Source organism: Podarcis gaigeae (assembly GCF_964106915.1).
Source record: "Podarcis gaigeae genome assembly, chromosome: 17".
NCBI classification, from domain to species: Eukaryota; Metazoa; Chordata; class Lepidosauria; order Squamata; family Lacertidae; genus Podarcis; species Podarcis gaigeae.
In genome coordinates, this window is record NC_139694.1 from 38,329,481 (window position 1) to 38,355,206 (window position 25,726).

The 25,726-nt window shown below is 48.1% G+C and overlaps 1 protein-coding gene across 1 annotated transcript; it reads left to right on the forward strand.

The window, feature by feature from the left end:
- Positions 1-8,766: 8,766 nt before the first annotated feature.
- Positions 8,767-24,893, forward strand: PNCK (pregnancy up-regulated nonubiquitous CaM kinase). The gene is made up of 11 exons (XM_083719625.1): positions 8,767-8,901; positions 10,982-11,113; positions 11,914-11,988; positions 12,971-13,109; positions 15,114-15,237; positions 17,206-17,281; positions 17,389-17,501; positions 20,039-20,117; positions 21,496-21,583; positions 22,075-22,193; positions 23,212-24,893. Exons 1-10 carry the CDS (start codon positions 8,825-8,827, stop codon positions 22,183-22,185), a joined length of 1,014 nt encoding a protein of 337 aa, XP_083575751.1. The 5' UTR covers positions 8,767-8,824; the 3' UTR covers positions 22,186-22,193; positions 23,212-24,893.
- The last annotated feature ends 833 nt before the right edge of the window (positions 24,894-25,726 follow it).

Below are 25,726 nucleotides of genomic sequence, written 5' to 3' on the forward strand. Positions count from 1 at the left end.
AGTGAACATTTACATCTGGAACAAGGGGGGTGGGGGAGATCAACATCAGGGACAAGGGTGGGAGGAAACCAGCAGCATATCCCATTTAATAATAATAATAATAATAATAATAATAATAATAATAATAATAATTTTTATTTGTACCCCGCCTTCCCTGGCTGGAGCTGGGCTCAGAGTGGCTAACATCATATAAATAACACAGTATACATAAAAGCAGCCATCAATTAATTAAAATACATCTTAAAATTAATTCAGACAAATTAAAATCTGTACAAATGGCAGTTATCAGGTTAAGATTGAGAGCAGTGAAAACTTGCCAGGACCAACTGTTTTCACTGATCATATAAGGACCTGTGAACAGGCTGGGATAGTGCTAGTTGCAAGTCTGCAGAACTTCACATACATTATCTCAGTAATCCTCGGAGTACCCCTCTAAGCGGAGTAGCATTATTATTCCCATGTTGAAAATGGATTGAGGTCATAAAATACTATTTTCAAAAAACTATGTTAGGAAAAAATGTGTTAGAAATTTGCCAAGAGGTTGCTGGGGGCGGGGGCAGGGGAAGCTGCCAAGGAGGGGGCAGATCCAGCCTCTGGGAAGCGCACCAAAGCTATTGCTGCCACCACAGTAGCAGCAGCGTTGGAAGCGGGCAATGCCTCCCTTGGAGGCTGGGTCTGTCACTACCCTTGGAGGCCGGCCCCGTCATTTGGCACGGGATGCTCTGAACACCAGTGGCTTTGCATGTGCTTGTGGAGTAGCTTACAAGCGGGGCAACACAGGAACAGCCCTGCCTTGCTCTTTGCCCCAGAATCTGTAATAATAAGAACCACCACCAGATGCTGTTAGGAGGATGTTAGAGAGGCGAACAATCTGCTTACACGTGTCAACAAATAACTGAGCCACAGGCTTCCAGGGTCATTCACACGTAACATTTTAAGAGGGTTCAGTCTGCATACGCAGTAACTGAATGTGCAAATCACGGAGTGTACACACACTTGGCCCTGTGGAGACATACTGTAGCTGTGCTCAATACAAGGTGCCACGCGAACAAGCCTGTATTCAGAGTGTTTCACGTGTATGATCTGGTCCTTTTGACAACCATCGCGCAAGGTTAATTAGAAGTGTTCTATGATATCTCTGAATTGCAGTTGGGTTAGCGCTGCAGCACAGGGGGACTTAGTCCCTTCATGTCAGACGCGATCTTCCAACAGAGGACTTCAGCTCCCTCGGCCAAGAGATACACTGCCGCCGCACGTGGAGGCTCTGCTTCGGAGATCGTGCCCGACACCCTGGACCGATCGTATGTCCTCTGATGGTCCCTCCTTCTCAGACAGTAGCGGCTCTGGAGTGACCACTCGTGTCCCCCTCCGGCGATTTCCAGCCTCTCCGGAGAGACCACGGCGCCGGCCAGTTATTTCCTTACAAGGCCGGGCCCGAGCGCTGCTTTAAGGGAGAAGGCGAGGAGGAGGGCGGAGGGAGCCGGCGCGCCAGGCGGGGAGGCGGGAGGCGGGCCGGGCTGCGTGGCTGGCTGGCTCCGTGGGCCGGGAAGGGGCTGCCGGGCTCGGGCATGGGCTGATTCCGCACGGCGCTCCCGCCTGGCTGCCAGCAGGTAGGATGGAGGGCAGCCATCCCGGGGGGGGCAGGCTTGGCGGAGGGCGGGGCAGGGCGAAGCGGGGCTGGGGAGGGAGTGGGATTGCGCGCGGGGGAGTGGGCTGGGGGGGGGGCTGCTTGTGCGCGCGCGCGCATCCCACTCCCGCCGCCCCCGCGAGGCGCACGCAGCGCCAGTCTGGGAAGCGCGCAGGACGCGGACGCCGAAGGAATGCAAACGACGGCGGATTGCGGCGGGAGAAGCGCGCGCGCTGCTGGTGGTTCTGGCAGCGGAGGATCGGGCGCGGGAGTGAAAGGCGGAGCGGTAGGGCAGGGCGCCGGGAAGCCGCGCAGGGCTCGCGGGGCAGGCGGGGGGTTGCGCGGGTCCCGCGCCGGCAGGGCGCTCTCTCGCGGCGAGGCGGGAGCCCAGTCCGGGGTCCTGCGGGTGGGGAGGGGGCGGTGGGCGCCCAAGAAGCCCCGGGCGGCGGGGCGGGTGCGCAAGGGGCAGGGATCTGCCTAGGTGGGCAGAAGGAGAGCGCCAGCCCAGAAAGTTTTATGCACCTATGTAGGCATCGGATCTAACCTAGAAGTCTGGCTCTCGACGGGCAAATGATGGGCGTCTTAAATTTGCTGCAGGCAGTCGAGGGATATCGAATTTGCCGGGTCTGTTTTGGTCGGGTGAAGCTCCCCAAATCGTTCTTCTTTGCTGTGTCCCCAAACAGGAGGATCCACCATTTGCTGAATTGTTTGTGTGTCTGTGAATATGTAAGGTTTCATTGAGCTGTTTCTGTTGTTGCTGAACACATGCGAGACTTGCCTGTTGTGCTTCTGTAGTAGAGCTCCTGCTCTGCTGTTTCTCTGCTTGCTGCACCAAGCTGGCTCGTCGTCCAAGCTTGTATTAGTCCACCAACAGGTTCTTTTCTGTCTCCCCACCCCTCGTCTGAACCCTTTTTATCCAGCCATCAGTTTGTCCAGCCATTTTCTGGATTCTTTCACCCCCCATATGCTCCCCTTCCCATGGCATGCTCATGTGCTGCCTCCGTAAAAATGCCTTTCCTCTTCATCTAATGCTTCATCATTTTCAATCTTCATCAATATTGTGTACCAACTCTTGTCCCTCCATTCACATCTATGCACCACATCCAGATCCTCCCCTCCCATGCCTCCATCCTTATCCATTCATGCCTATTTATATCACTTCATATCCATCTATGCAGCCTCAGGTCTGACTGTCACAAAATGAGACGGTACACATGCACATCCACATTTCAGTTGTATGCAAACACATGTTATTTACACCACAGATTCAAGTGTACCTCCAATGTACGTACATGCAGATTTTCAAAATCTCATGTACTGGCATACATACATGCAAACATATTCATGCAGTGTTTGATAATGCTTCTGCATCTCCCTTGCGTTTCAGTCTTCACATACAGCCCCCCAGTGCTTTCTCCTGGGGGGCTGCAGGGGTACGCATACCCCTAAACATTTTGTGAATCTAAGTTTGGCCTCATTGAGGGGCAGTATTTCAATATGAGTAGGGAAATGAGAATACCTCCTAAACATTTCTTTTTTTAGAAAAAAAGCACTGCAGCCCCCAGTTCCACAGACATCATTTGGGACTTCACACGCGCGTTGCTAGCTCACTGTGATCGTAATATGATGCACGATTTATGCAAACATTATGCTTTCTACTCAAATTTCCCAGTATGTTGGCAACATTCATTGCATGCCAAACATTACACTCCCCCAGCATATACCTCCATCATTCATTAAAAAAACAAGAGCAGTTGAATACACAGTCATCCCCCATCACAATCAGACACATTGGTCCTCACATGTAGATCCAATGCACATTCAGTCCCAGACAGCTATATAACCAAGATGTAACTGAGTGTTTTATAATGACCACAATACTCAGGTAAACAAGGGGAGAATGTGGTATAATTATGGACAGAATATCAGATGGAGTGGAAAGACCTGCTGTTAATCTCAATGCCGTGGGCAATTTATTTCCAGCATTTACTGAAAGTTAATCCTCACAGGCTTGTTGTGCAGATAAAAGGGGGTAACAATCCCAGCTATGCTGCCCTAAGATCCTTGAAGGAAGATACAAATGTGACACTTACGGTAAATAAGAACAGTTTGCTAACACACAGCCCCCCCGTCTCCTTAAACACCCTGGTTGGCAACGCAGTCCCTGATTTAAACATTCTCTTCTGTACACACATTTCAGCATAATTGGTGTGTATGCACATGGCACCTGAGGCACAAAATCCACATCCTTCCTAATTCTGCCCCCACAATACATATATGAATATATATGCACACACACACACAGTCTAAAAAGGGGGAAAGGTTTTACATATTCCCACTCACTGTGCAGTCACCTTGTTTTAGTGAAAGGCACCCATGCGGATTTGGTGGCAGCAGCAGCAGCAGCAGCAGATTTTTAAAATAATAGTTAAGAACACTCTGTCCATTCTGGCTGGTGATAGGTGAGGGGTTGTGGAGGGTGAGGGGCTTCTGTGCCACAAAGACCTCTGGCAGGGGGAGCAGTGGCCTGAGGTCTTCGTGCCACAGGCCACCTTGCAGGCCACCTCCACCCCTCCCTGGCCAGCATTAGGTTCTGTGAGAGAACCAGGATACCCCTGGCTAGGGGTAGAAGGCTAGCTTTGCCCCCCCCCCGAGTGTGACACTTCCCCTCACTTCTGTCAGTGGTATACTTGGGGTGTTGAGTGTTCCTTGCCTCTTAGTGACTCCAACCATGGAGGACAAAGGAAATGAAATAGCACCAGATCTGAGATTGGTACAGGCACTGCCCAAATCCCATCAGATTTCCTTATTGAAATTGCCGTATCTGCAGCTACAATTTGGACCCCCCCAAAAAACACCTCTGGGCACCCATGTGGTGTCACAGTCCCAGTCTGATTTTTATCCCCACTTGCAGAACTGCTGTTTAAAACCCCGAACAATCTTTGCCTATTAATAAAGAAAACATCTGTGCTGGCCCTGAGAATCAAGCTTACCCTTCGTTGCCTTAGCCCATCTAATTGGTTCTGTTTTTGGTCAACACAATGCCAGGTCTGGGGTTGGCTTTTTTCAAGCCCCAATTGTAATGTCAGCCTCCACACTCCTACGCTTTTTATTTCTTCAGTAAACTTTTCTGCCACCACTCAGGCCAACACTCTCTCAAAGTGGCTTATAAGCACAACTAAAATAATATTAGTTTAATAATAATAATAATAATCCAGTTATAAAACTAAAAAGAGCTGCAGTTTAAAAGGCTTTTTGTAAAACGTTTTGTAAAACTCAAGATGGAAACAAATCATTTTTAAAGGATATTTAAAAGTCACATGGGTGTGGGATTTTATGTTCCTTTTGTCTTACTTTTTCTTCTTACTTCTTTGGTTTATTTTGTGATTAAGTGAGTGTATCTTATTGTTTTGTTTGTTTGTTTGTAAGTACGCCTAAATAAAACATTTAATTAAAAAATAAAAATAAAAGTTAACAAATACTTCCTCTGAGAGATAGTTTCAGAGATATGGGGCCACCATGGAAAAGGCCCTGTCTGTAGGCTGGGAAGTGGGGCCTCTGAGGCTTATCTTAAGGCTTGAGCAGGTTCATATGGACTGCTGGGGAAGTTGATGCTACTCTCTGCCATCTGCAACTCCAGTTTGGATGTTTGTTGGTTCAGTCAGGAAGGAAGGGTAGGCACAGTTACACTCCCACCCCAAGCCTGTCCTACCACCAAGCAGCCACCATAGGCAGTTGGATGTTTGGAGGAATTGAGGTTGGCGGAGTGAGAGACAGACAGCTCGGATCCATGGGCCTCTTCATCTCAGTGCAACTTGCACAGGCAAACTTCCCGCTGGATTGCAAATTAAGGGGAGGGGGGGTCTGTCTTTTCAGTTGCCTTCTTCGAACACCCCAGGTGTGTTGGGTTGGCCCTGACCATCTGCCTGCTTTCCTCACAATCCAAAATGTGCAGTGATTGTCTTTGGCAGAGGAAAGGGGCAACCCACATATTCTTCTTGGGATTTTTCAATGTTTTTAATCACCTCTATGTCCCATATCCCTTCTGTTCCCAGGCATTGGGGCAGACTACACCAATTAGAAAGCATCCCGAGGCCTAGCAGAGATGACACTTTTTTAAAATAAAAAAGTAGTAAAGGCAAGGGGAAAAGAGATATCCTGGAAGTATATTTTATACATTACTGTTAACCACCTTGACCAAATTCTATCTTCTTGATAGCTCTTCTGTTCCTTAGGCAGGGGTCTGGGTGCTGGAAGTATATTTTGCCAATCTGTCCCCATAAAAGTGGCCAGAATCTGTAACAAAGTTGACACCCTCTAGCAGCAACTGTTTCACAGTTAAGGGGGGCATGCGCTCCAGCAGAGCATCACACGCACACACATGCACACACACATGTGTATAACATGCAGAGTCCTAAAAGTGAGCAGTGGTCTACAAGTGTGGAGATGGAACTTTGTTCACGTAGTAACATTTTCTTATCACTTAAGCAAAAATTACCTCTTGAAACAACAGGCCAACCACACATCTGGATTTATTTATTTTTAGTTGGTGAACCTTTTAGCTGGCTGTGGTACAGCTCCCATTCTTTTCAAACTCAACTTCTCTCATTCTGGAAATTAATAAAAAGAAACCATCTTTCCAAATACTTACTGTACATAATTTTTGTCTGCCATTTCCTGTACATAATCTATCTTCATCTTTTTGCATAGCTATTATTTTATTGTCAATTATCTTTTGCTGTTGCTGCCACATACTGCAACTAGTTGCTGCTATAATGTATGGCATTAATTTCTCATTTTCAACTTCTGCATAACCCTACATATTTATTAGAGGAGGGGGAAGCAATGGTCCTATATTTACAAAATACTTGGTTTTTCTTTGTTCAGGTCTTTAGCCTAGGGTTTCCAGCTGGCCCCTGGAAGAAACAACGCCCAGCAGCCTGGCCTTGCTCCTCTGCAATTTAGCAGTCATGAGATCTGCAGAAATGAGCAAGCAATGCTTTTCACAGCATATTACTTGTTGATGTCTGCAGGAACTAATAGCACAGGTGCAAGGGCAAATAAAGAAGTAGTCAACCCTGTCTTTACGTGGCCTGTTGCTACACAGTGATGGGGGAGAAGAGACTACAAACTCTTCAGGATGAAATGGCTATTCTTTGTCCCCCCCCCCTTTTGCTTATGTGACCATAACAGCGGTTGAATGGCCTCCTAAATAGTCAGGAGATGAATCCCAAACACAATCAGCATTCTTTTTGTGTTGGACAGCTACTCATTACGAAAGAAAGAAAGAAAGAAAGAAAGAAAGAAAGAAAGAAAGAAAGAAAGAACTTTGCATAAAAATGTGCACATCCTAATTTATATAAAAGGTAAAGGGACCCCTGACCATTAGGTCCAGTTGCGAACAACTCTGGGTTTGCGGTGCTCATCTCGCTTTATTGGCTGAGGGAGCCGGCATACAGTTTCCGGGTCATGTGGCTAGCATGACTAAGCCGCTTCTGGTGAACCAGAGCAACGCACGGAAACACCATTTACCTTCCCGCCGGAGCAGTGCCTATTTATCTACTTGCACTTTGTGCTTTCGAACTGCTAGGTTGGCAGGAGCTGGGACCGAGCAACAGGAGGTCACATCGTCATGGGGATTCGAACCGCTGACCTTTAGATCAGCAAGCCCTAGGCTCTGTGGTTTAGACCACTAATTTATATATGTACATGCAAATTTGGAAATAATGATAACAATAGAAATGAAAATATAATATATCTCACCATAGTGGGGAAGACTTGTGGGCCTGCTCCGTCTGCTTTCCAGGTGCTGCAGATGGACAACTTCAAGGCCCTCTCCCTACTCTCTCTTCTAAGGGCTCTTTATCTTTAAACCACTCGGACCAGAAAGCTGTTCAAGTGGAGGACACCTTCAAATACAGAGGCATGTTCTCTGAAAGCTTTTCAAACAGGGGATGGTCTTCTGTAAAGTAAGACACATGAGCACCCTATTTATATACTCTGGCCTCCTAAACGAGCCCTAACCCCAACTGCTAGGAGTGAAGGAATATCAGGGATACCTGATGCAGACCCCATAGATGCATACTGTGCTGTTGCTCTTCCGCTTGGACCCAAAACTGCTTGCACTCTTGAGGAGTGGGGTGTGTGTGTGTGTGTGTGTGTGTGAGAGAGAGAGAGAGAGAGAGAGAGAGAGAGACTCCTCTTCTGACATTTCCAGAAATTCTTCCCTATGTATCAACCTAGAGGGCCCCTCAAGGGGGTTAGACTAGATGACCCTCGGGATCCCTTCCAACCCTACAGTTCTATGATTCCCCTGGTGGATTCCATGCCTGGCACCAGGTCAGGGCTAGGCATGACGGGACCCAGAAACTGCTGCTAATCAGGTTGAACCAAAACGTTTTGCTGAATGAGGCCAAGCAGCAAATGGCGCACACACACCCATAAGCCAAGATGCATATAGGACCCAAGCAGCGGCGGAGCTAGCCACTCGGGCACCTGGAGTGGTGCATATGCTATGCACCTGGGGGCAGGGCGATCCGCCCAGGGGGGATTTTGTCACTCCCCCCTGGGATGACACCCGGGGCATACCGCCCCCACCGCCCCCCTTCCTACACCCCTGGGCCCAAGGCAAACTATTTTTGCACCTGAGGGAGAAAATCTCACAAGTGCCTTTTTCTTCCCTCGACAGTAGAAATACGCAAATCAATTAAATTAATTAGAACAATATAACAATTTGCTGCCCTTTCATGGTACCCCAAACCAGCTGCTTGAGATGGCTGCTTCGCTTTGTCCAATGGTAGGGCCAGCAGTGGATTTTGGGCACCATTAAGGATGGCCGAGTGGGAGGCAGCTGGTACTCTTCCAGGGATCTCAAGCGCCCAATGTCACTTGGGAGACCTCCCATCTCGTTCATTTCAGAAAAGCTCGAACAGAGAATTAATACATCTGTATGCGGAGCAGGGGAGCTGTTTGGAATTTCTGCCACAGGCATCAAAGTGTCTTGACCTGGCTCTGCACTGGGCCCTACATTCAACAAATGTTTTATATCTCATGACAGAGGAATGATCTCTGAAGTTTCCGGCCGAAGAAGCCGTGGGAATGAGCTGACCCCATTTCAGTGATCTGTTTTGTGTGTGTGTTCCTTCCGACATCTCTGGGCCTAGCTATTCCTGCGCTGCCGGTCTGCAGCCGTCCGCAATGCCGCTCGGGAAAGGCTGGAAGAAAAAGGTTGAGGACATCACCAGCGTCTACGACATCAAAGAGAAGCTGGGCACGTGAGTGAAGCGACAACGGCTAATGGAAGACCTGTGCGGGGCACTCTGTGCCATGTCGGTCCTGCCAACCACACCCAGTTGGGAACTGAGGCTTCCTGGCACTCGTCATTCCTTGATTTTAAAGCCCCCTTTTGCTCCCCATGTTCTGAGCTGCACCTTCTCTGCTGCCACAGCAGACGTCCTTAACCTGGTGACCTCCAGAACTTTTGGACCACAAATCCCATCAGCCCCAGATGGCAAAGTAACGTCCTCTCTTCCTCCCACCCACCTTAACATCATTTTCTCCCTCTGCTCCCAGCCCAATCCTTGGTCAACTGATCTGAACCTACAGGGCTTCTCTCACGGGGATAAACTTTGGTTTTGCTCTGCCATTCCTCAAAGCCCTTCTCCTTAACTTCAGCTGACAAATAAGTACTCATTTTAAACGTTGTCAACATAAGCAAAATTAGCCTTTCCCATGGGTAGTGGTGCCCTTAGGTAATTTTAGATTTCAGACCTCATGGTCTTAAGGGTGGAGCTATTAGGATGGGTAAGGCTGACCACTTATTTTGGAATTTTTAAAGGCAGCTCTGCTGTGTTTGGACACCCTCCTGTCATTCTGCTGAGCAGAGCCCTGTGGGGCTGCCCCCAAATCCTGTCCTGATGGCACCAGTGGGCAGGGAAGGTGATAGGGGTGGCTGTGTGCTATGCTGGCAGCTCACACCTTACCTTCCTAGTTCCAAGCCCAACATGATGCCTCTCTCAATCTGCCACTCTCAACCTGCCCTTCTCTTAGCCCCCTGCCCTATCTCCTCTGCTGCTCCAGCAGTTGGGCACCTGTTCCCCACTGCAGGGTGTCTCTTTCTGCAGAGACACCCCAGGAATGGCGCAGCCTGATGCACTTCATTTGCATGCTGTCATCCTATTGGCTGAACGGGGGGGGGGGGGAGGCTCTCACACATGTCTGACGTGTATGGGACAATAATAGACCAAGAGTCCGGGGAATCAGGAGTGGGGGAGTGAGAACAGCCACAAAGTTAACTCTTCCCTAACTGAGTGTACAAATCTCCCTCCCTCCCCACTTTTGGGGTTTTCAGTGCAGTTAGAATGTGGAGTAGAATGGGGTAGAAATAGGTGCCATTTCAGGAGAGGCATGTAATCTGGAACATGACTCAACTCACCCCCTGCCCACCACTCCACAAAAAAACACTTATTCTGCCTGATCAGGGGAAGCCGCAGGCCTGGGTCCACACATGCATACTTGTCAGCTGTTTTCTCTGTAGCATCCAGTGATTGCGAGGGAACTGGCACGTTGCTAGATGTCGGTTTAGGAACCCTTTCGCTGGAGGCAGCTCACACATTTATCTAAGGACCATCAGATCATGAAACGTCAAGCAGTAAACAGAGCTGTGCAAATCTGTTCCCCATGTGATGAAGAAGCGGGATCCCGCTGTGAGCACTTGCAGTAACTCTCAAAAAGTTATTCCCCTTGTGCATTTTGGTAACACTTGGGTCATTTGCCCTATTAAAAGGAACCCACATCTGATTTAACTTAGTAGTGAAATTCTTAACTGTTTTTGCTGTTGTTCCCAGCACCAGTACAATGCAAGCTGAGGGGTTTTTTTGGACTGGGAACAAACAAATGCTAAGGGCTTCCTGTGAGAAAGTGAGAGAGACAATCTGTGACATTTAAAAGCTGATTCGCTATTTTGCATCTTTTAGGCTGGACTCCTGTAACCACTTTCCTGGGAATAAGTCTCGCTGATCCAACTCAGTGAAACTCACTTCTGGGTAAACATGCATATAGGATTGGGTTATCAAGGGCTACTGCAGCTGTTTTGATTATCCCACCATCCCTGTCCAGACCATAATGGCTGCCTGCATCTTTACTGAAAATATTATAGCCAGTGGTGCAGTTAGGTAAATTTAGACTCTGGATTTTATGTTTTTATGATGAACACCTTTTTAGGGTAAAGCGTGCCACATGGGAAAACAGCTCTGTGGCATTGAGGGAGGTGCACGTGTGTGTGTGTGCGCGCGCGTGCAGACAGGTGGGTTTATTCTGCCTCTCTCTGATCCTCCTGCTCCCCTTTTCTGACAGAGGGGCCTTTTCAGAGGTGGTCTTGGCACAGGAGCATGGATCCCAACGCCTTGTAGCTCTCAAATGTATTCCCAAGAAAGCTCTGCGGGGCAAGGAAGCAGCAGTGGAGAATGAAATTGCTGTCCTCAAAAAGTAAGTAACTGTGTGTGTGTCTGTGTGTGTAGAGATAGATACCTAGATATATTCATGTTCCTTCTGGAATATAAAATGCATCCTCAGAATCTGCTTTCATTACTGGGGTTCAACTCTGTTCAACCAATGGTGATAATGTTAGTTTTATTATGTGCCTCAAAGCATGTACAGAGAACCTTTCCCTAAGTGACTAAAATCTAGTCCCTACAGATCTGGGATTGGGGATCTAGGATCTCCCACTTTTGGGTCAGAGAATGTGGCTTTCAGTTAGACTTTTAACCCCCCCCCCAAGCATTTCCTATACATTGGGTCTCTTGGTTTTTGAGCATCTAAACACAGGTTCAGCATCTTGCAATATTGTTTATAAATTGCATTTATTTCTTAACTTTCCTCCAAGGAGCTCAGGTTCTTTCCCCCCTCCATCCCATGTGGATTAGGCTGAGAGGCAGTGACTGGCCAAGGTCACCTCGCTCACTTTGTGGCCGAGTGGGGATTTGAATTAGGGTCTAGCTTGTCATGCGAGCTAAATCTGTTGAAATTCCCTCTTCTACACTCATGTTAAAGATTCAGGGGGAGCCCTTTCCTCTTTGGCATCTGAGCCACCCTAATTTGAATTTGGGTCTCCCCAGTCCAAGTCCAGCTGGACTCACCACGGCATTCTCAAGCCTTGCATGTAGACCCTTGACTGTATTATGTTCTAGACACAAGCCTGTCTCACAGCCAGGGGAGAAGCCAGGGTTTTCTGACTCATGCCTACTCCTCCATCTCTTTGTTTCTGTTTAATCTCACTGGCACTGCAGGATTCAGCATGAGAACATTGTGGCTCTGGAGGACATTTATGAGAGCCCCACTCACCTGTACCTGACCATGCAGCTGTGAGTAGAAGTCCCTTGTGCTATTCATTTGGGTCTGGGGTGTCCCCAGGGTGTCTTGGAGATGGCTAGCCCTTTCTGAATTGGCTGGGAGTGGCAGGTGTGACACTGGGTTAGGTGGTTCAAGGGCTGGTGGAGCACATGCAGCTACAGGTATTTAGTACTGCTGCAGATGAGAGCTAAGGGGCTACAGTCAGGGCTTAATGCAGAAGCCGGCCTTTGAAGAGAGACCTGACGACGGGAGAGAGGAAGTGCTGTGTTGGAGGATCTCGGCCCATTAGGATTGCTTAAGCCAGGCATGTCCAGAGTCCATTTTGGGGGCCTAATCCAGCCCGCTGGTCAATTTAATCTGGCCCCCATGGCAGTAATGCAAAAAATAGCTAAAAAACTTTGGGGTAAAATCCTTAAAAAAGCTCAACAACATTGGTCAGCCCTCATGCATGTTCACTTCATCAAATCTGGCACTCTTTGAAAAAAGTTTGGGCACCCCTGGCGTAAGCGTCTCAGAATATACCAATCTTGACTCTTGTTATTGGGGAAGGCAGGCAAAATCTGCAAAAGAAACTATTGCAGAAGGTAATTTTTGTAGGGGGAGTTAGATGATGGAACACCTGGATCTGGGCTGGCCCAAGACATTCTGTTGCTTTATATAAAAGACAAGATCACTTATCCCCCTCCCAATCCGTGCATTTCATTTATGGGAGTTAACTGGACCTGCAGTTTAATATTTGGGCACCATCTGCACTGCACATTTAAAGCCATATCGCTACTTTGAGCAGTCATGGCTTGCCCCAAAGAATCCTGGGAATGGTAGTTTGTTAAGGGTGCCCCATCTCCCACACAGAGCTATAATTCCCAATATGGCTTAACAATCAATCCCTCTTCCCAAGAAACTCAGGGAATTGCAGCTTTGTGAGGGGAACAGGGGCTCCTGCTTGAAATGCAGGTGGGGCCTGGAGGTAAGCCACCTGTCTCTGGTTTGCAGCGTGACAGGAGGAGAGCTCTTTGACCGCATCATTGAGCGGGGCTACTACACCGAAAAGGATGCCAGCCAGCTGATCCGGCAGGTGCTGGAGGCAGTGAACTACCTGCACGATCTGGGCATTGTTCATCGGGATCTCAAGGTGAGAGCACAGGGGGCCCTGGGATGGTCTGGGGCAGGAGTGGGGGTGCTATGCATGATGTCAGGTGTGGGGTTGGTGAGCATGTGGTCTCTTGGGTGCCAGAAGAAGACATTTAATCTTCTCAGGCTTTGAAACTGAATTTTTTTAATCCACTTAGTTTTAAACCTGTTGTGTATAGCTAGTGACGTTGTGTATTTTCTGTGTTGTTTTATTCTCTGCTGCTGATTTGTTTTCTGTCCTTTTGCTGTGTTTTAAAGTGTTATTGTTTGCAACCAGCCCAGAGAGCTTGGCTGTTGGGTGGAATTCAAGTGCTACTAATAAATGAATAAAGCAGGGAGGGAGGAAAGGCTACAGTCGCTGCTCACACTTCCATAGGAATTCATTTTCACTCCTGGGGGGCCTTCAGAACTTGTGAGCCACCAAGCCGAATGCAGCACATGAGCCACATAGGCCTGCCGGCCAGGTCACATTCCTCCCCACCATTTTCTGCACCTGCGGGTGAACTGCAAAAATGGGAGGTTCATTGGAGAACTTGGATGGACTGCACTCAGCTTGACAGGCCTGCACAAGTTGTGCATTTGGTGGGTTAGAGTAGCAGGTGGTGCAATTGGCCTCTGTTATTTCTCAAGCTGATGGAGAAAGAAGTTGCGTGGGGACAGTCCTTGGTTCACATGCTAGTTGGGTTTAGTGGCAAAAACCAGACTTTGATGGGGGAGGTTCAAATCCCTCCTCACCCATGAAGCCCAATGGCTGAACTCTTGGTACAACTGCCTCATTGAGGAATCTAATATTTGTAGATAGAATTGTAGAGTTGGAAGGGACCCCGAGGGTCATCTAGTCCAACCCCCTGCAATGCAGGAATCTCAACTGAAGCATCCATGACAGATGGCCGTCCAACCTCTGCTTGAAAACCTCCAAGGAAGGAGAGCCCGCAACCTTCTGTTCCACTGTCAAAGAACTTTTGCCATCAGAAAGTTCTTCCTGGAATCTCCTTTCCTGTAACTTGAATCCATTGGTTTGTGTCCTACCTTCTGGAGCAGGAGAAAGAAGCTTGCAAATAATAATAATAGTAATAATAGTAATAATAGTAATAGTAATAATAATAATAATAATAATAATAATAATAATAATAATAATTTATTATTTGTACCCTGCACATCGAGCTGGGATTCCCCAGCCACTCTGGGCGGCTTCCAACAAAGATTAAAAATACATTAAAATGCCACACATTAAAAGCTTCCCTGAAGTTCAGATGTCTTCTAAATGTCAGGGAGTTGTTTATCTCTTTGGCATCTGGTGGGAGGGCGTTCCACAGGGCAGGCACCACTACCAAGAAGGCCCTCTGCCTTGTTCCCTGTAGCTTTTCTTCTCGCAGTGAGGGAACTGCCAGAAGGCCCTCGGCGCTGGATCTCAGCATCCGGGCAGAACGATGGGGGTGGAGACGCTCCTTCAGGAGGAGCAGGCAAAGAGCCCCTTCAGGGACTGGCTGGCTACAGAGTTCATGGGGGATTCAATAATGCAGTGCAGCCCAGTGAGCTTGAAGGAAGTGCCTGTCAGCTGATGATGGGCACTGCCTTCAAGCTATGGTTTTCTTTTCTGGGTTGGGGCTGGCTAGGGAACTTTGTAGTGAAACTGATCCCAGCTGGTTTGCTCTCACCAGCTGACTGATGGTCACAAGAAGCCTCTCTACTCAATGTACAATTGGAAGTGCACTTTAAGGCTCCCAGTTGTGCACTGGGAGCCGTGTCTCCAGTTGCCCCTCACCTGGCATCAGATGTTATGCCTGGTGTGCAGCCAGCCGCTGGCCATGGTTTGGGGGGAAAGGGCTCAGGCCAAAGTAGGCCAGTGGGATGGACAGTCAGCCATGTTTTACTATTTTGTTTGTCACCTTGGGCTCCTTTGAAAGGAAGGTGTGTCTGCCAGTCCATCAGTTGGGTTGCTTAGGGGAAAGGAGAAATGGAACTAATATGCAGGTAACCCAATTTTCTGCTACACCCCAAACAGCCTGAAAACCTTCTCTATGCTACTCCGTTTGAAGATGCCAAGATTATGATTACAGACTTTGGGCTGTCCAAGATTGAGGCTGATGGGATCATGTCCACAGCTTGTGGTACCCCTGGCTATGTGGGTGAGTGTGGCATGGGGGGGGGGTGGGGTGGGCATTGTAAGCTGAGTGGGAGCAGTGAGATGGAGGGTGCCTCTGCAACTAAAAGGGGAAATTCATCTGCTTTTAGCCTTTCTTCATGTAATTATGGCAAGCTGCAAAAATAGTCTGGTTGGCTGCTCTTTCTAGGGCAGATAATATACAGATGGATGCCTGAAGTATGGATGTTGTGGGGTTTGTGGAGGGATTGAGGTAACAAAGTATACATAAGCAAAACACTGTTCCATTGGCAGAGCTTCCAGAAATACTGACCATGTGTATAGACATAATCTTGAGGTGAAGAATTCTCTATGCTAAAAAGAAAAAAAAATGCCATGATAACCTGAATTCTACAATCTATATAAAATTATGTAACCTTTTTTCTGCTGCTACTATTCACTGAGGATATTGCAAGCAACAATTGCAGGGCACGGAGGCTGTACCCATGACCCCTGGCTAGTGGCGTAGTGTGTGGGGTGCCAGGGATGCTGTTGCCCCAGCCACACAATCGGGTGGGGACATGAACAAAGCTCCCTTTCGCAGAGATCCCTGGCATGCCCCCCATGCCCCATCCCTGCCTGGCACATGAGTGCCTGCCCAGAGGCAGTGGGGGCCAAGGTGCCTTCACCCTCCATGCCCTGGTCCTACACTTGTCTGCCACCTGTGCGCACGCACCCACCCTAGGCGCTGGCAAACAGTGCTACGCCACTGCCCCTGGCAATCTTACACCCATGGCTTTTGAATCTTTGCCAGTCATTAGGTTTACACTTCCATGCATGTTTTTCATAAGTATTCATGCTGCTGCCTTTTAATTAATTACCAGACAAAAGCTGAGGTTTCCAGGTGGCAAATTTGGAGGTGTTTTTGTGCCCCTACAGAATGTCAGCATACACACAACCCTGTTTTGTAATCCCTCAGATTCTCCCAACTGGAGTGATTCAGAAGGGGGTGGGTTGGGGGTGACCTAGCTAAGGCTGCTCGCCCTTAATTGTGCAGGGTCACAGTGCTACATGAGCATACAGGCGTGAATTGTGAACAGGTACAGTCGACAACAGAGGCCCAGTATGACACTTGGCAGCAGGCAGGCAATGTTCTTGGATATTGCCTACAGGGTGAAAGGCTGCTCTGAATTTCTGGAGAGATGCCTGGGCTCAGATCTGGGCGGGGTGGCAGGGAGAGCCCTCCTGTCTGTCACAGAAGGAAGCTCTGCCCCTTAATTCTAACTGTGTGGCGGTCAGGTTGGGTTTGCTCAGAGAAACTAATTCCGTATGCACTCAGGGGTAACGTTATTTGTACAAAAGAGGGAGCGGTCACAAATGGGAGGGTTCTACTAAGTTAGAGGAAGCGGGGGCTGCAGCAATAATAATAATAATAATAATAATAATAATAATAATAATAATAATAATAAATAAATAAATAAATAAATAAATAAATAAAATAATAATTTATTATTTGTACCCTGCCCATCTGGCTGGGTTTCCCCAGCCACTCTAGGCGGCTTCCAACAAAGATTAAAAATACATCAGTGTGTCACACATTTAAAACCTCCCTGAACAGGGCTGCCTTCAAATGTTTTCTATATGTCAGGTAGTTGTTTATCTCTTTGACATCTGATGGGCGGGCGCCACTACTGAGAAGGCCCTCTGCCTGGTTCCCTGTAGCAAGAACAACAGCACCTTTCAAGAAACATTTTGTGGGAGGGTGGACCCTGTGTGTGCTGCTACGCTATCAGGCAGGGATGCACAACCTGCAGCCCTTCAGATGTTGTTGGACTATACCTCCCATCACCCCTGATCACTGGCTATGCTGGCTGGGGCTGATGGCAGTTGTAGTCCAGAAACATCTGGAGGGTGGCAGGTTGTGCCCCCCTGCTAAAAGAGGTGGAATTGAGGACGGGGCACACAGCAAAGCACCATGCCCTCCCCTCACTCATGCCCATTGTGTCCTCTACAGCCCCTGAGATCCTGGAGCAGAAACCGTACGGAAAAGCCGTGGACTCCTGGGCGCTTGGCGTCATCTCCTACATCTTGTGCGTATCTTTCTCTGCCTTCTCCCCTGGACAACCTCTTGCATCTTACCACGGGTAGCGGCCTCTGTGCAGGCCTTTGATTCAGTGCCCTTTGCTGCTCTCTGCAGGCTCTGTGGTTATCCCCCTTTCTATGATGAGAACGACTCCGAGCTTTTCAACCAGATCCTGAAAGCTGAGTATGAGTTTGATTCTCCATACTGGGATGATATCTCTGAGTCAGGTGAGTGGAAGCGGGAGGAGGGCCTGGGGGGGGGGCATAGGGAGGGCCACCTATAGAGTCACTACTAATACGTAAGCAAAAAGAGAGAGAAAACATATCCTCCAAAAAGAGGACAAACACTCATTTATGAAAACTGAGAAATAATTAGCATAACTTACATAGAAATACAACAGAGCCAACCTGATCAATCCAGGGAGGTATTGCCCGAAACCAGATGTTTTAATAACCAGATGTTAATAACACAACAATCTTATATTGTTGTGAGGTTTACCAAAATAAATCAGTCCTTCATGTTTTAACTTCAGTCTTTGTGGGAAATTAGATACAAGACAGACAGAGGGCCATCTTGTAGGATCTCTCATTGGAGACACCACAGAGATGTATCTGAGCTGTTACTTCAAAGCTGCAAGAGTCCTGTGGGTGTTTCAGTCCAGACTATTTATATATTATGACAACACAGCAGCTAGTCAAAAAGCAGCAGCATAAATCTTGGTGCTATTAAACTTGGAACCCCCAGGAGGCTTCAAAGAGGGCAGTAAGAAAATGAGGAGGAGGAAGATAGCATTGCATTGGTGAAGGGGTTTCCATGCCAAGCAAAAAAGCAAAGCCTCGCCGTGGATTTTGGGTTCATTGCAAGGCGGTGGCGGCTGGCAGATCTGGCCGTGGTGTGACAACTAGGCAGCACCAGTGGACAGCTGCAAGATGCCACACGGAACTGTTGAGAAACATGGAAAAACGAAGGCAGGAAAGAAATGGTTATGAAGGAAAAATAAAAGCGTGAGAAGGGAGTGGGGCAGTATGAAAATACTTTAAGCTGAGCTTGAAATAATTGCTCTCAGCAGAAAATCACAGGGAAGGTACTGACTGTGAGTGAAGTAGTCTGAGCACCCCAAACATTTGCAGCCGCATGTGATTTTGAAAGCGGGATTAACTATGACCCTACCTGCCCGTAGCCTTATGAGCACAGGTGATCATGAATGCACAATAAAAAGGGCAGCTGGAGGTAGATTGGTCCATAGAATGGTGATCTACATAAAGGAAATGTCTCAGTGGATAACTCTTTTAGAGGAAGGCTTTCCACTTCAGGGAAGATCATAGACCGTGAAAACCATCTTACTTTGGCCAGCCTTCCTCTGCATCCAGTTTAGGGAGTGTGATAATTTTTACTTCAATGAGTTTATTTTGTTAGAAACTTATTAGGAGACCCAAAATGGAAGAATTTTGTTGATTAGAGAGACATTGGATAGGAAACAGTATACATTTGCCTCACTGTATGCCCCAAATAGTAAACAAAAACAATTCATAATCAAAATGCTTAAGAAATTGATTAAGTTTTCAAAAGCAGAGGTAATGTTGGCCAGAAGCCTAAATTAAAGTTTATTATATGGTTAGAACAAATAAAAACAGAAATATTGTAAACAAATGAAACACTGAAAAAACCCCACCCAATTACAGTAATATTACTTGTTGGAGAAAAAGACGTGGGTGGAATCTTTCTTCCTTAAGTGGTGGATTTCTGTGTGGAGTGAGAGGTTTGTATGGAAGAGTATTACAATAACTGTCTGAGGTGGTAAAAATGTAGATGCAGAGCTACTATGTCACTGAGAACTAGGGATCCATCTTAACAGTAAGCTTTTCAGATAACTGGCAATTGTCCATTGTCAACAACAAAAGGGAACAGCAACACTATTGCTCCCTGCATTTTTCCTCAGCCTACCACATTAACCTGTAGCACGTGAAAGTAAAGTAGGTACCCACTTAGAGTGAACAAGGATCAGGCAGACACAGCTTTTTGGAGAAAGAGAAGGTGAGGTTTTATTGCTAAGCAATAAGGACCCAGTTGGAATCTTTTCCAAAAGGACTGGGACCCCGAGAAACACAAATCCTGAGGTCTTTATACCTGAGCAAATCACAGCAAATCACAGATCATGAGACAATCATGAGACGGTCACAAACGCCAGCGAAAATTAGCCAATTAGCGTGCTTCTTGCCATGCTCCCACCTCCTGGTCAAGCGCAGAATTCTACTCCTAACTTCTGCTTTCCGTTGTCTGCACAAATGATGCACAATGATGCACGATCTGACCTTTTCCCCAGTTCTGACAGAACAGGGAGTGTTGGAGTTTTTGTGGTTTGGTCCTTCCTGTTCTGTGGATTATTTCAGCCCGCATTTGAGGGGGATTTTGTACCAGTGTCTCTGATTCATGTCTTCCCCTTGGTCAGGGTACAAGGATGTTTTCTAGGGGAAAGGTCGGTTCTAAAGTTGCTGTTGCAAGCAGTTTGCAGTTAGCTAAGGCAAAAGCTTTCCTTTGATTCAAAATGGATTATAAAAATACTGTAAGCCCTGATTATGTGAATATATTGATTACTGATAACTGATTATATGAATAGCATAAGGGCAGCCCTTTTTTCCTTGCCTCAAACCGACAAAATGGTGGTTCAGCAACCAAGAAAGTGAGTGCAGCCATGCCAAGGGCGACACTTCAGGCAACAACCTTCTGATTAAATTGTGAGGCTTGCCCCTTTGTTTCCACACAGCCAAAGATTTTATCCGACACCTTCTAGAACGGGACACTGAGAAGCGATTCACCTGTGAGCAGGCCCTGCAGCACCCCTGGTAAGTGCCACCTGAGGGGGGGGGGGCGGTCTGCAAAGGTCTTGGTGGGAAGGGGAAGGAAATAATTTTGCCCACTGCTGGCATTTCTGTTGTGTGGTGAAGAAGAGTTTGGGAGATACGGTGTTACCTCGGGTTACATACGCTTCAGGTTACAGACTCCGCTAACCCAGAAATAGTACCTTGGGTGAAGAACTTTGCTTCAGGATAAGAACAGAAATCATGCTCCGGCGGCACGGCAGCAGCAGGAGGCCCCATTAGCTAAAGTGGTGCTTCAGGTTAAGAACAGTTTCAGGTTAAGAATGGATCTCCGGAACAAATTAAGTACTTAACCCGAGGTACTACTGTATGACAAAGATACATACATAATACTGCGTTAGAACAATACGGTGTTTTGTTTCATGAGCCAAGCTGCCTCCATTTTTGGTGTTCCCATATTATCAGCAATGGCCCTTTAGTGTGTATGTATGTGTAACACACACACACACACACACACACACACACACACCCCTTTGGGAAAGGGAAAGATGGTGTGGAGAGCAGCAGTGAGGAAGGGGGCACTCTAACCCTTCCATGCTTGCTCTTTCTTCTCCCTAAATTCTCCGTTCTCGTGGCTTTTCTGCCAATGGACTAAAAATGCACTTTGGGCTGGGGAGGGGCCAGCTGGTAAGGGAATTTAAAGTGAAGAGCAGCGGGAAGAAGGTTAAGCACTTCCTCGTCCACTCAGAATATTCCTTACCCAAGCTTTGCTTTTCTTCAAAACAGTGGTGAGGCTCCACTAGATCAATGTGATTGTAACAGGAAGGAAAACAATAGATTGCACTTCTGTAGCACACATGCTGGGTTCCGCCCAAGTTTTGGGGGGCCAGACGCATATGGACGTCATGTGGCGGAGGAGGCTCACTGGGGCCTGTTGCAGCCATGGGGAGGCCCACTGGGGCCTTGACATTTTTGGGGGGCCTCGGCCCCAGCCCCAGATGGCACCCCTGTTCTGTAGTATATTGCTTTGATTCTACAACCTTCTGTATTCTGTTGGAGCTTAGGCCCACCTGCAGGCCTAGTACTGAGTACTTTAATTCAGTACCTTAAGTGGTCTCTGAAAATTGTTCTGTCTGGAATGAAATAGGTAGCAAGATTGCACACCAAAGCCTCATGATAAATCCTGCTTTTCTGCTCTGCTCCACGTCTTTCACAGTTTATACGTGTACAGTACCACATTAAACCATAGACACCAGGGCACCAAGATTTTCACACATGGGAATACGAAGTGGCCAGAAAGTGAGATGTGCATCAGTTGAGCTAGTCCAGTCCCAGACCAGTGACGACACCAAGGCAAAATTATCTAACAAAAGATAATTACCCTGCGTGTTATGTATTTCAGGATCTCTGGGGACACGGCTTTGGAGAAAGACATTCATGGCTCTGTGTGTGAGCAGATCCAGAAAAACTTTGCTCGCAGTCAATGGAAGGTAAAGAGGAATGTTTAACTTAAACCCAAGGTGGAGAAGGGTTTGCACTCTTTCTGCATTGCTTAATTTAAAGGAAGTGGTTCTAGGGTCCCTGCAAGCCTCTGCTCCACATCTGATAACAGGTGTAGGATGGGGTTTTTGTGACATGGCCAGAATGTACTTGTGGGCCTCATTAAAAGCATGACCTGCAATAATAATAATAATAATAATAATAATAATAATAATAATAATAATAATATTGTTATAACAGAATAAAACTTCAAACATTAAAAACTTCTGAAGGGCTGCCTTCAGATGTCTTCTAAAAGTTGTATAGTTATTTATCTCCTTGGCATCTGACGGGAGGGCTTCCCACAGAGCGGGCCCCACTACCAAGTATCCCACCACTGCAGAAGAGTTTCCCCTGCTAATTTCTGCAGACCAAGCTGCTGCTTCAGGCCAGGCAGTTTTCTGTTAAGCTGGCAACCTTTTTCACACTTCCATTCTTACAGCGAGCATTCAATGCCACATCCTTCTTGCGCCACATCACCAAGCATGGACCTGGTGCGGAGGGCGAGGAAATTGGAGAGGCCACTTCTGGAGCGCATCATGGGAAATGGTGACCAGAGAGGTGCGTGTGATAGAAGAGCATTTTGCCAGCTGGGGGCTGGGGGGGGGGCAGATCTCTCACTTCTTTCTGCTCACTGCCCCGTACTCCTTACCAGTCACTGGATATGCAGAAATTAAGCAAAGGTGGCTTCTCTTAACATGGAAGCTAAGCAAGCACGGCCTTTCCTTTTATTTCTGCTTGTCAGTGTTATTTTAAAAGCACCGGGGCAGGAATGTAATTAGAAGCTATGCAGTTGTGGGGAGGGACTAAGCTTGAGAGACATACTCACAAGACCACCCTTGCCGGTCTCTGCCCGCTTGGCCTGCGTTTTGCAACGAAGCGTCAGAGGGAGATGAGTTGAAGGGCATCCTGCAGAAGGGGGTGGACTCTCCTTTCTTGGATTTTTTTAAGGTGATGGCCAACTGTCAGGGCTTCCATCATCCCTGACCACTGGTCCTGTGAGCTAGGGATCATGGGAGTTGTAGGCCAGAAACATCTGGGGACCCAAGGTGGAGAACCACTGTAAGGGGTACATTGCCCCCATAGGTAGGTTTTTCTGCTTCCTGCTCATTGGTTTTGTGGCATGATTAGAGCCCGGGAGGGAGGAATGAGGTGGGGGGATGGACCTTGGCAGTGACGTGCAGGAGGGATCCACTAGGGCACGGCTAACTCAGCTGAATTGTGCACAGAGAGCGAGCGAGAGAGCGCAATTTGGTTCACTCTACAGGCTGCTCTCTGAGAGTGACTGCTTCTAGGGACTGCTAGCAACCCAGCCTAGTCCTGGCTGCCATGTTTCATTATTGCAAGCACAGTGCACAAGGAAACCCAGTAGCTGGGACTAAGGCATGGGCAGCATACAGAAATAGGCTGCAGGGCAAATAGCAATGGGAAGGAGGGGCAGTCTCAGTGGGTGCAAGAAGGTCTTATCCAGGACCAGGGCTCCAGAAGATGGGGCTGCTTTGTCCTGGGAGTCCTGGAAGGGCAGGGACTTATTATCACAGAAATGGCCTGTCTTTAACCCATTTCTTGCCACCCGCAGGTGCCTGGAGAGCCTGGGCCGCTGCCCTTTGCATGAGCTACCCTCCTGCATGCGGCTTCACAGCCATGACGCTGCGCCAGTACCCTCACCCAAGAGGTGGGCGTGCCCTTTCATTTCCTGCTCCCCCTTCTGGGGACATCTCTGCCCTGAGGGGCCCAGGAGTCACGTCAAGTCAGCCACTGTCCAGCCTGCTTTTAGCAGGGTTTGAAGTTGCCCTGCTGCCTGGGACCAAAGCCCGCCTCCCCCTTAAGGCTGGTGAAGCCCTCACAACCCTGCTGTGTTACTCACCACACTTCCTTCCATGTTGGCTGTAGAGCCCAGCGAGAGCCCTGGATGGCTTTGGGCGGGGGAGAGGATGCTGTGTTGGTGGAGGGGCTGAAAAAGACACCCTTCCCTATAACCCGTTGGGCGGATTCCAAGATGGATTTGAGACTCTTTCTCCTCCCTGTGAGAGTAGCAACATGGCAGCTGTCGAGCAGAGAAGATCTGGTGGAGCAGAAGGACCCCACAGTAGCTGTGTGGGAATAGTGGAACGGGAAATCGTAAAAAAGCAGCCGCCAGGAATCCTGAGACAGGGAGGTGCCATTTGATAGACATTGGGGGGACCTCGGGAGTTGGGCTCCAGGCGGTGAAGACAGATGTAACATTTTAAAGACGGGTGCTGGTGGTTTGTAGCAGCCTCAATGTCTCCAAACTAACTTATACTTTTCTGTCACGGGGTGCACATTTTGGGGTGGGGGGTGGGGATTCTATAGGGTTTTTCTTAGCATGGTTCAGTTTGAACCAGGGAGAAGTCAGCTGTGATGAGCACCAATTCGCAAGTACCCAGAATATCTCCAACTTACACCTCCACATTCTGAAGCAGTTTTGTAGCCATTAAAAAAAACAAACTTGAGGTTGTGTTTCCTTTTTTTAAGATGAAGGAAGGACGCATCTAAGCCTCAGCACATGGGCAGTGCTGCCGCAAGTAACAAAATCGTAAGAGGCAGACAGGTCTGCTTCACGTACAAGGCATGGGGCAAGGATGTGGGGTTGACACATTGCCTTGCAGTAGGAAGCCACTGGCCAGTCCAGCATTTGACTTGTTGGCATGAGTTGCTTAGCTGGTGCTGCCCTGTGGGGCAAGAGCCTGCTCTGAGAATGCTACGTCTGTCTTTACCTCTTGCTGATTAGTGTTTTGTTTTTCAGTTGGGCCAGTTAGACAAAGTGCTGGTAGATTCTAGGGAAAGAGAGAGTCAGCTGGGACCAGCCAGGAGCAGCCAAGGCCTCCTGCATTCATCAGGTGCTCTGCTTTGTGTTCACAGATCTGTCGCTACCTGCCCCTCTCCCCAGGGAAGAACTGGGCTCCCTAGGACAGTTGCAGCACCCAGTCCGAAATAAAGTTGCTTCTTTGGGTGCAGCTCAGGGATGCCCCACACGGCGGGGGGATGGGCTATCCCCTAATGTTCCCCAAAAGATATTGGTGGGGAAAGCAGGAGGGTCAGCAAGGTCAGTTGCCCTCCTCCTCTATTCCACACCCTCTACCACCTGCCCTTGTATTCCTGTCAGACTGAACATTTGCTTTGCCGTGTTGCTCAGAGCTGGAGATTGTTCTTGTGGTTCTTGTGGGGACTGGTGGGGGGTTGTTTCCGTCATGCTTCCCCTCCCCACACGTGTCAATAAATGAAAACTGTAACACCGTATGGTAATGGTCGTCCTTTCTGTGTGAAGCCGGGCCTCTTCTCCCCCATCCACAGGTTATAACAAGCAGAGATGCCTACCTAGAATGTTGCCCTGCCACAGAATCGGTGGCACTGCTTCACATATCATTTCCCTGACTTGTTTCTCCCAAATAATGAGAACAGTTCTCTTCCACACATTCAAACTGAAGGCTGTCTCTCTCACTTGCCAGTTTGTGCTCCTGGTGAATTATTGTAGGCTAGAAGCCCACGTCTTTCTGCTACTGCTTCCCATGTCAGGGACTACTTCTACTGGGCTGGACAGTCACTTTGAGGGTATAGCAGAGAGCGGGTCAACCCTGTTCCCCTCCTCGTGCCCTGCTGGCTGCTGTTGATGAGTCCTGTGTCCACACCCACTGTCACTGCCAGCTAGACCCACAGTTCTGCCTCTTCCCTGGTATATGGTGGGAGTGGATTTGGCCCTGCACCTGCCACTTGATAATCCTTAGAAAGAAAGTCCATCCACATTGTGATGGTGGATAGAACCCAGGTGTTCTGTCCTTCAACTTCTGCTTGGAGGAGGCAGTCACACTACACTTTGCATTGCTGTAGCACATTTTGCAATGCGTTATGCAAGAAGTCCTTACGAGAGCTCTGAAAGAAAGGTCAGAGTTGCCATCTTCCATGTTACAGATGAGGGACAAGCTAAGACAAGGCAAGCAGCTTGGCTCAGCTGATCCAGGAAGTTCATGGCCCAGGTGAGATATGAAGTGGAGACTTCTCTGTTTGCTTTGTTTGGCACTCTGTTACATCAGCTCTATAATAAGGCAACCTGTTAAGGAGCAGACCATTTGGAG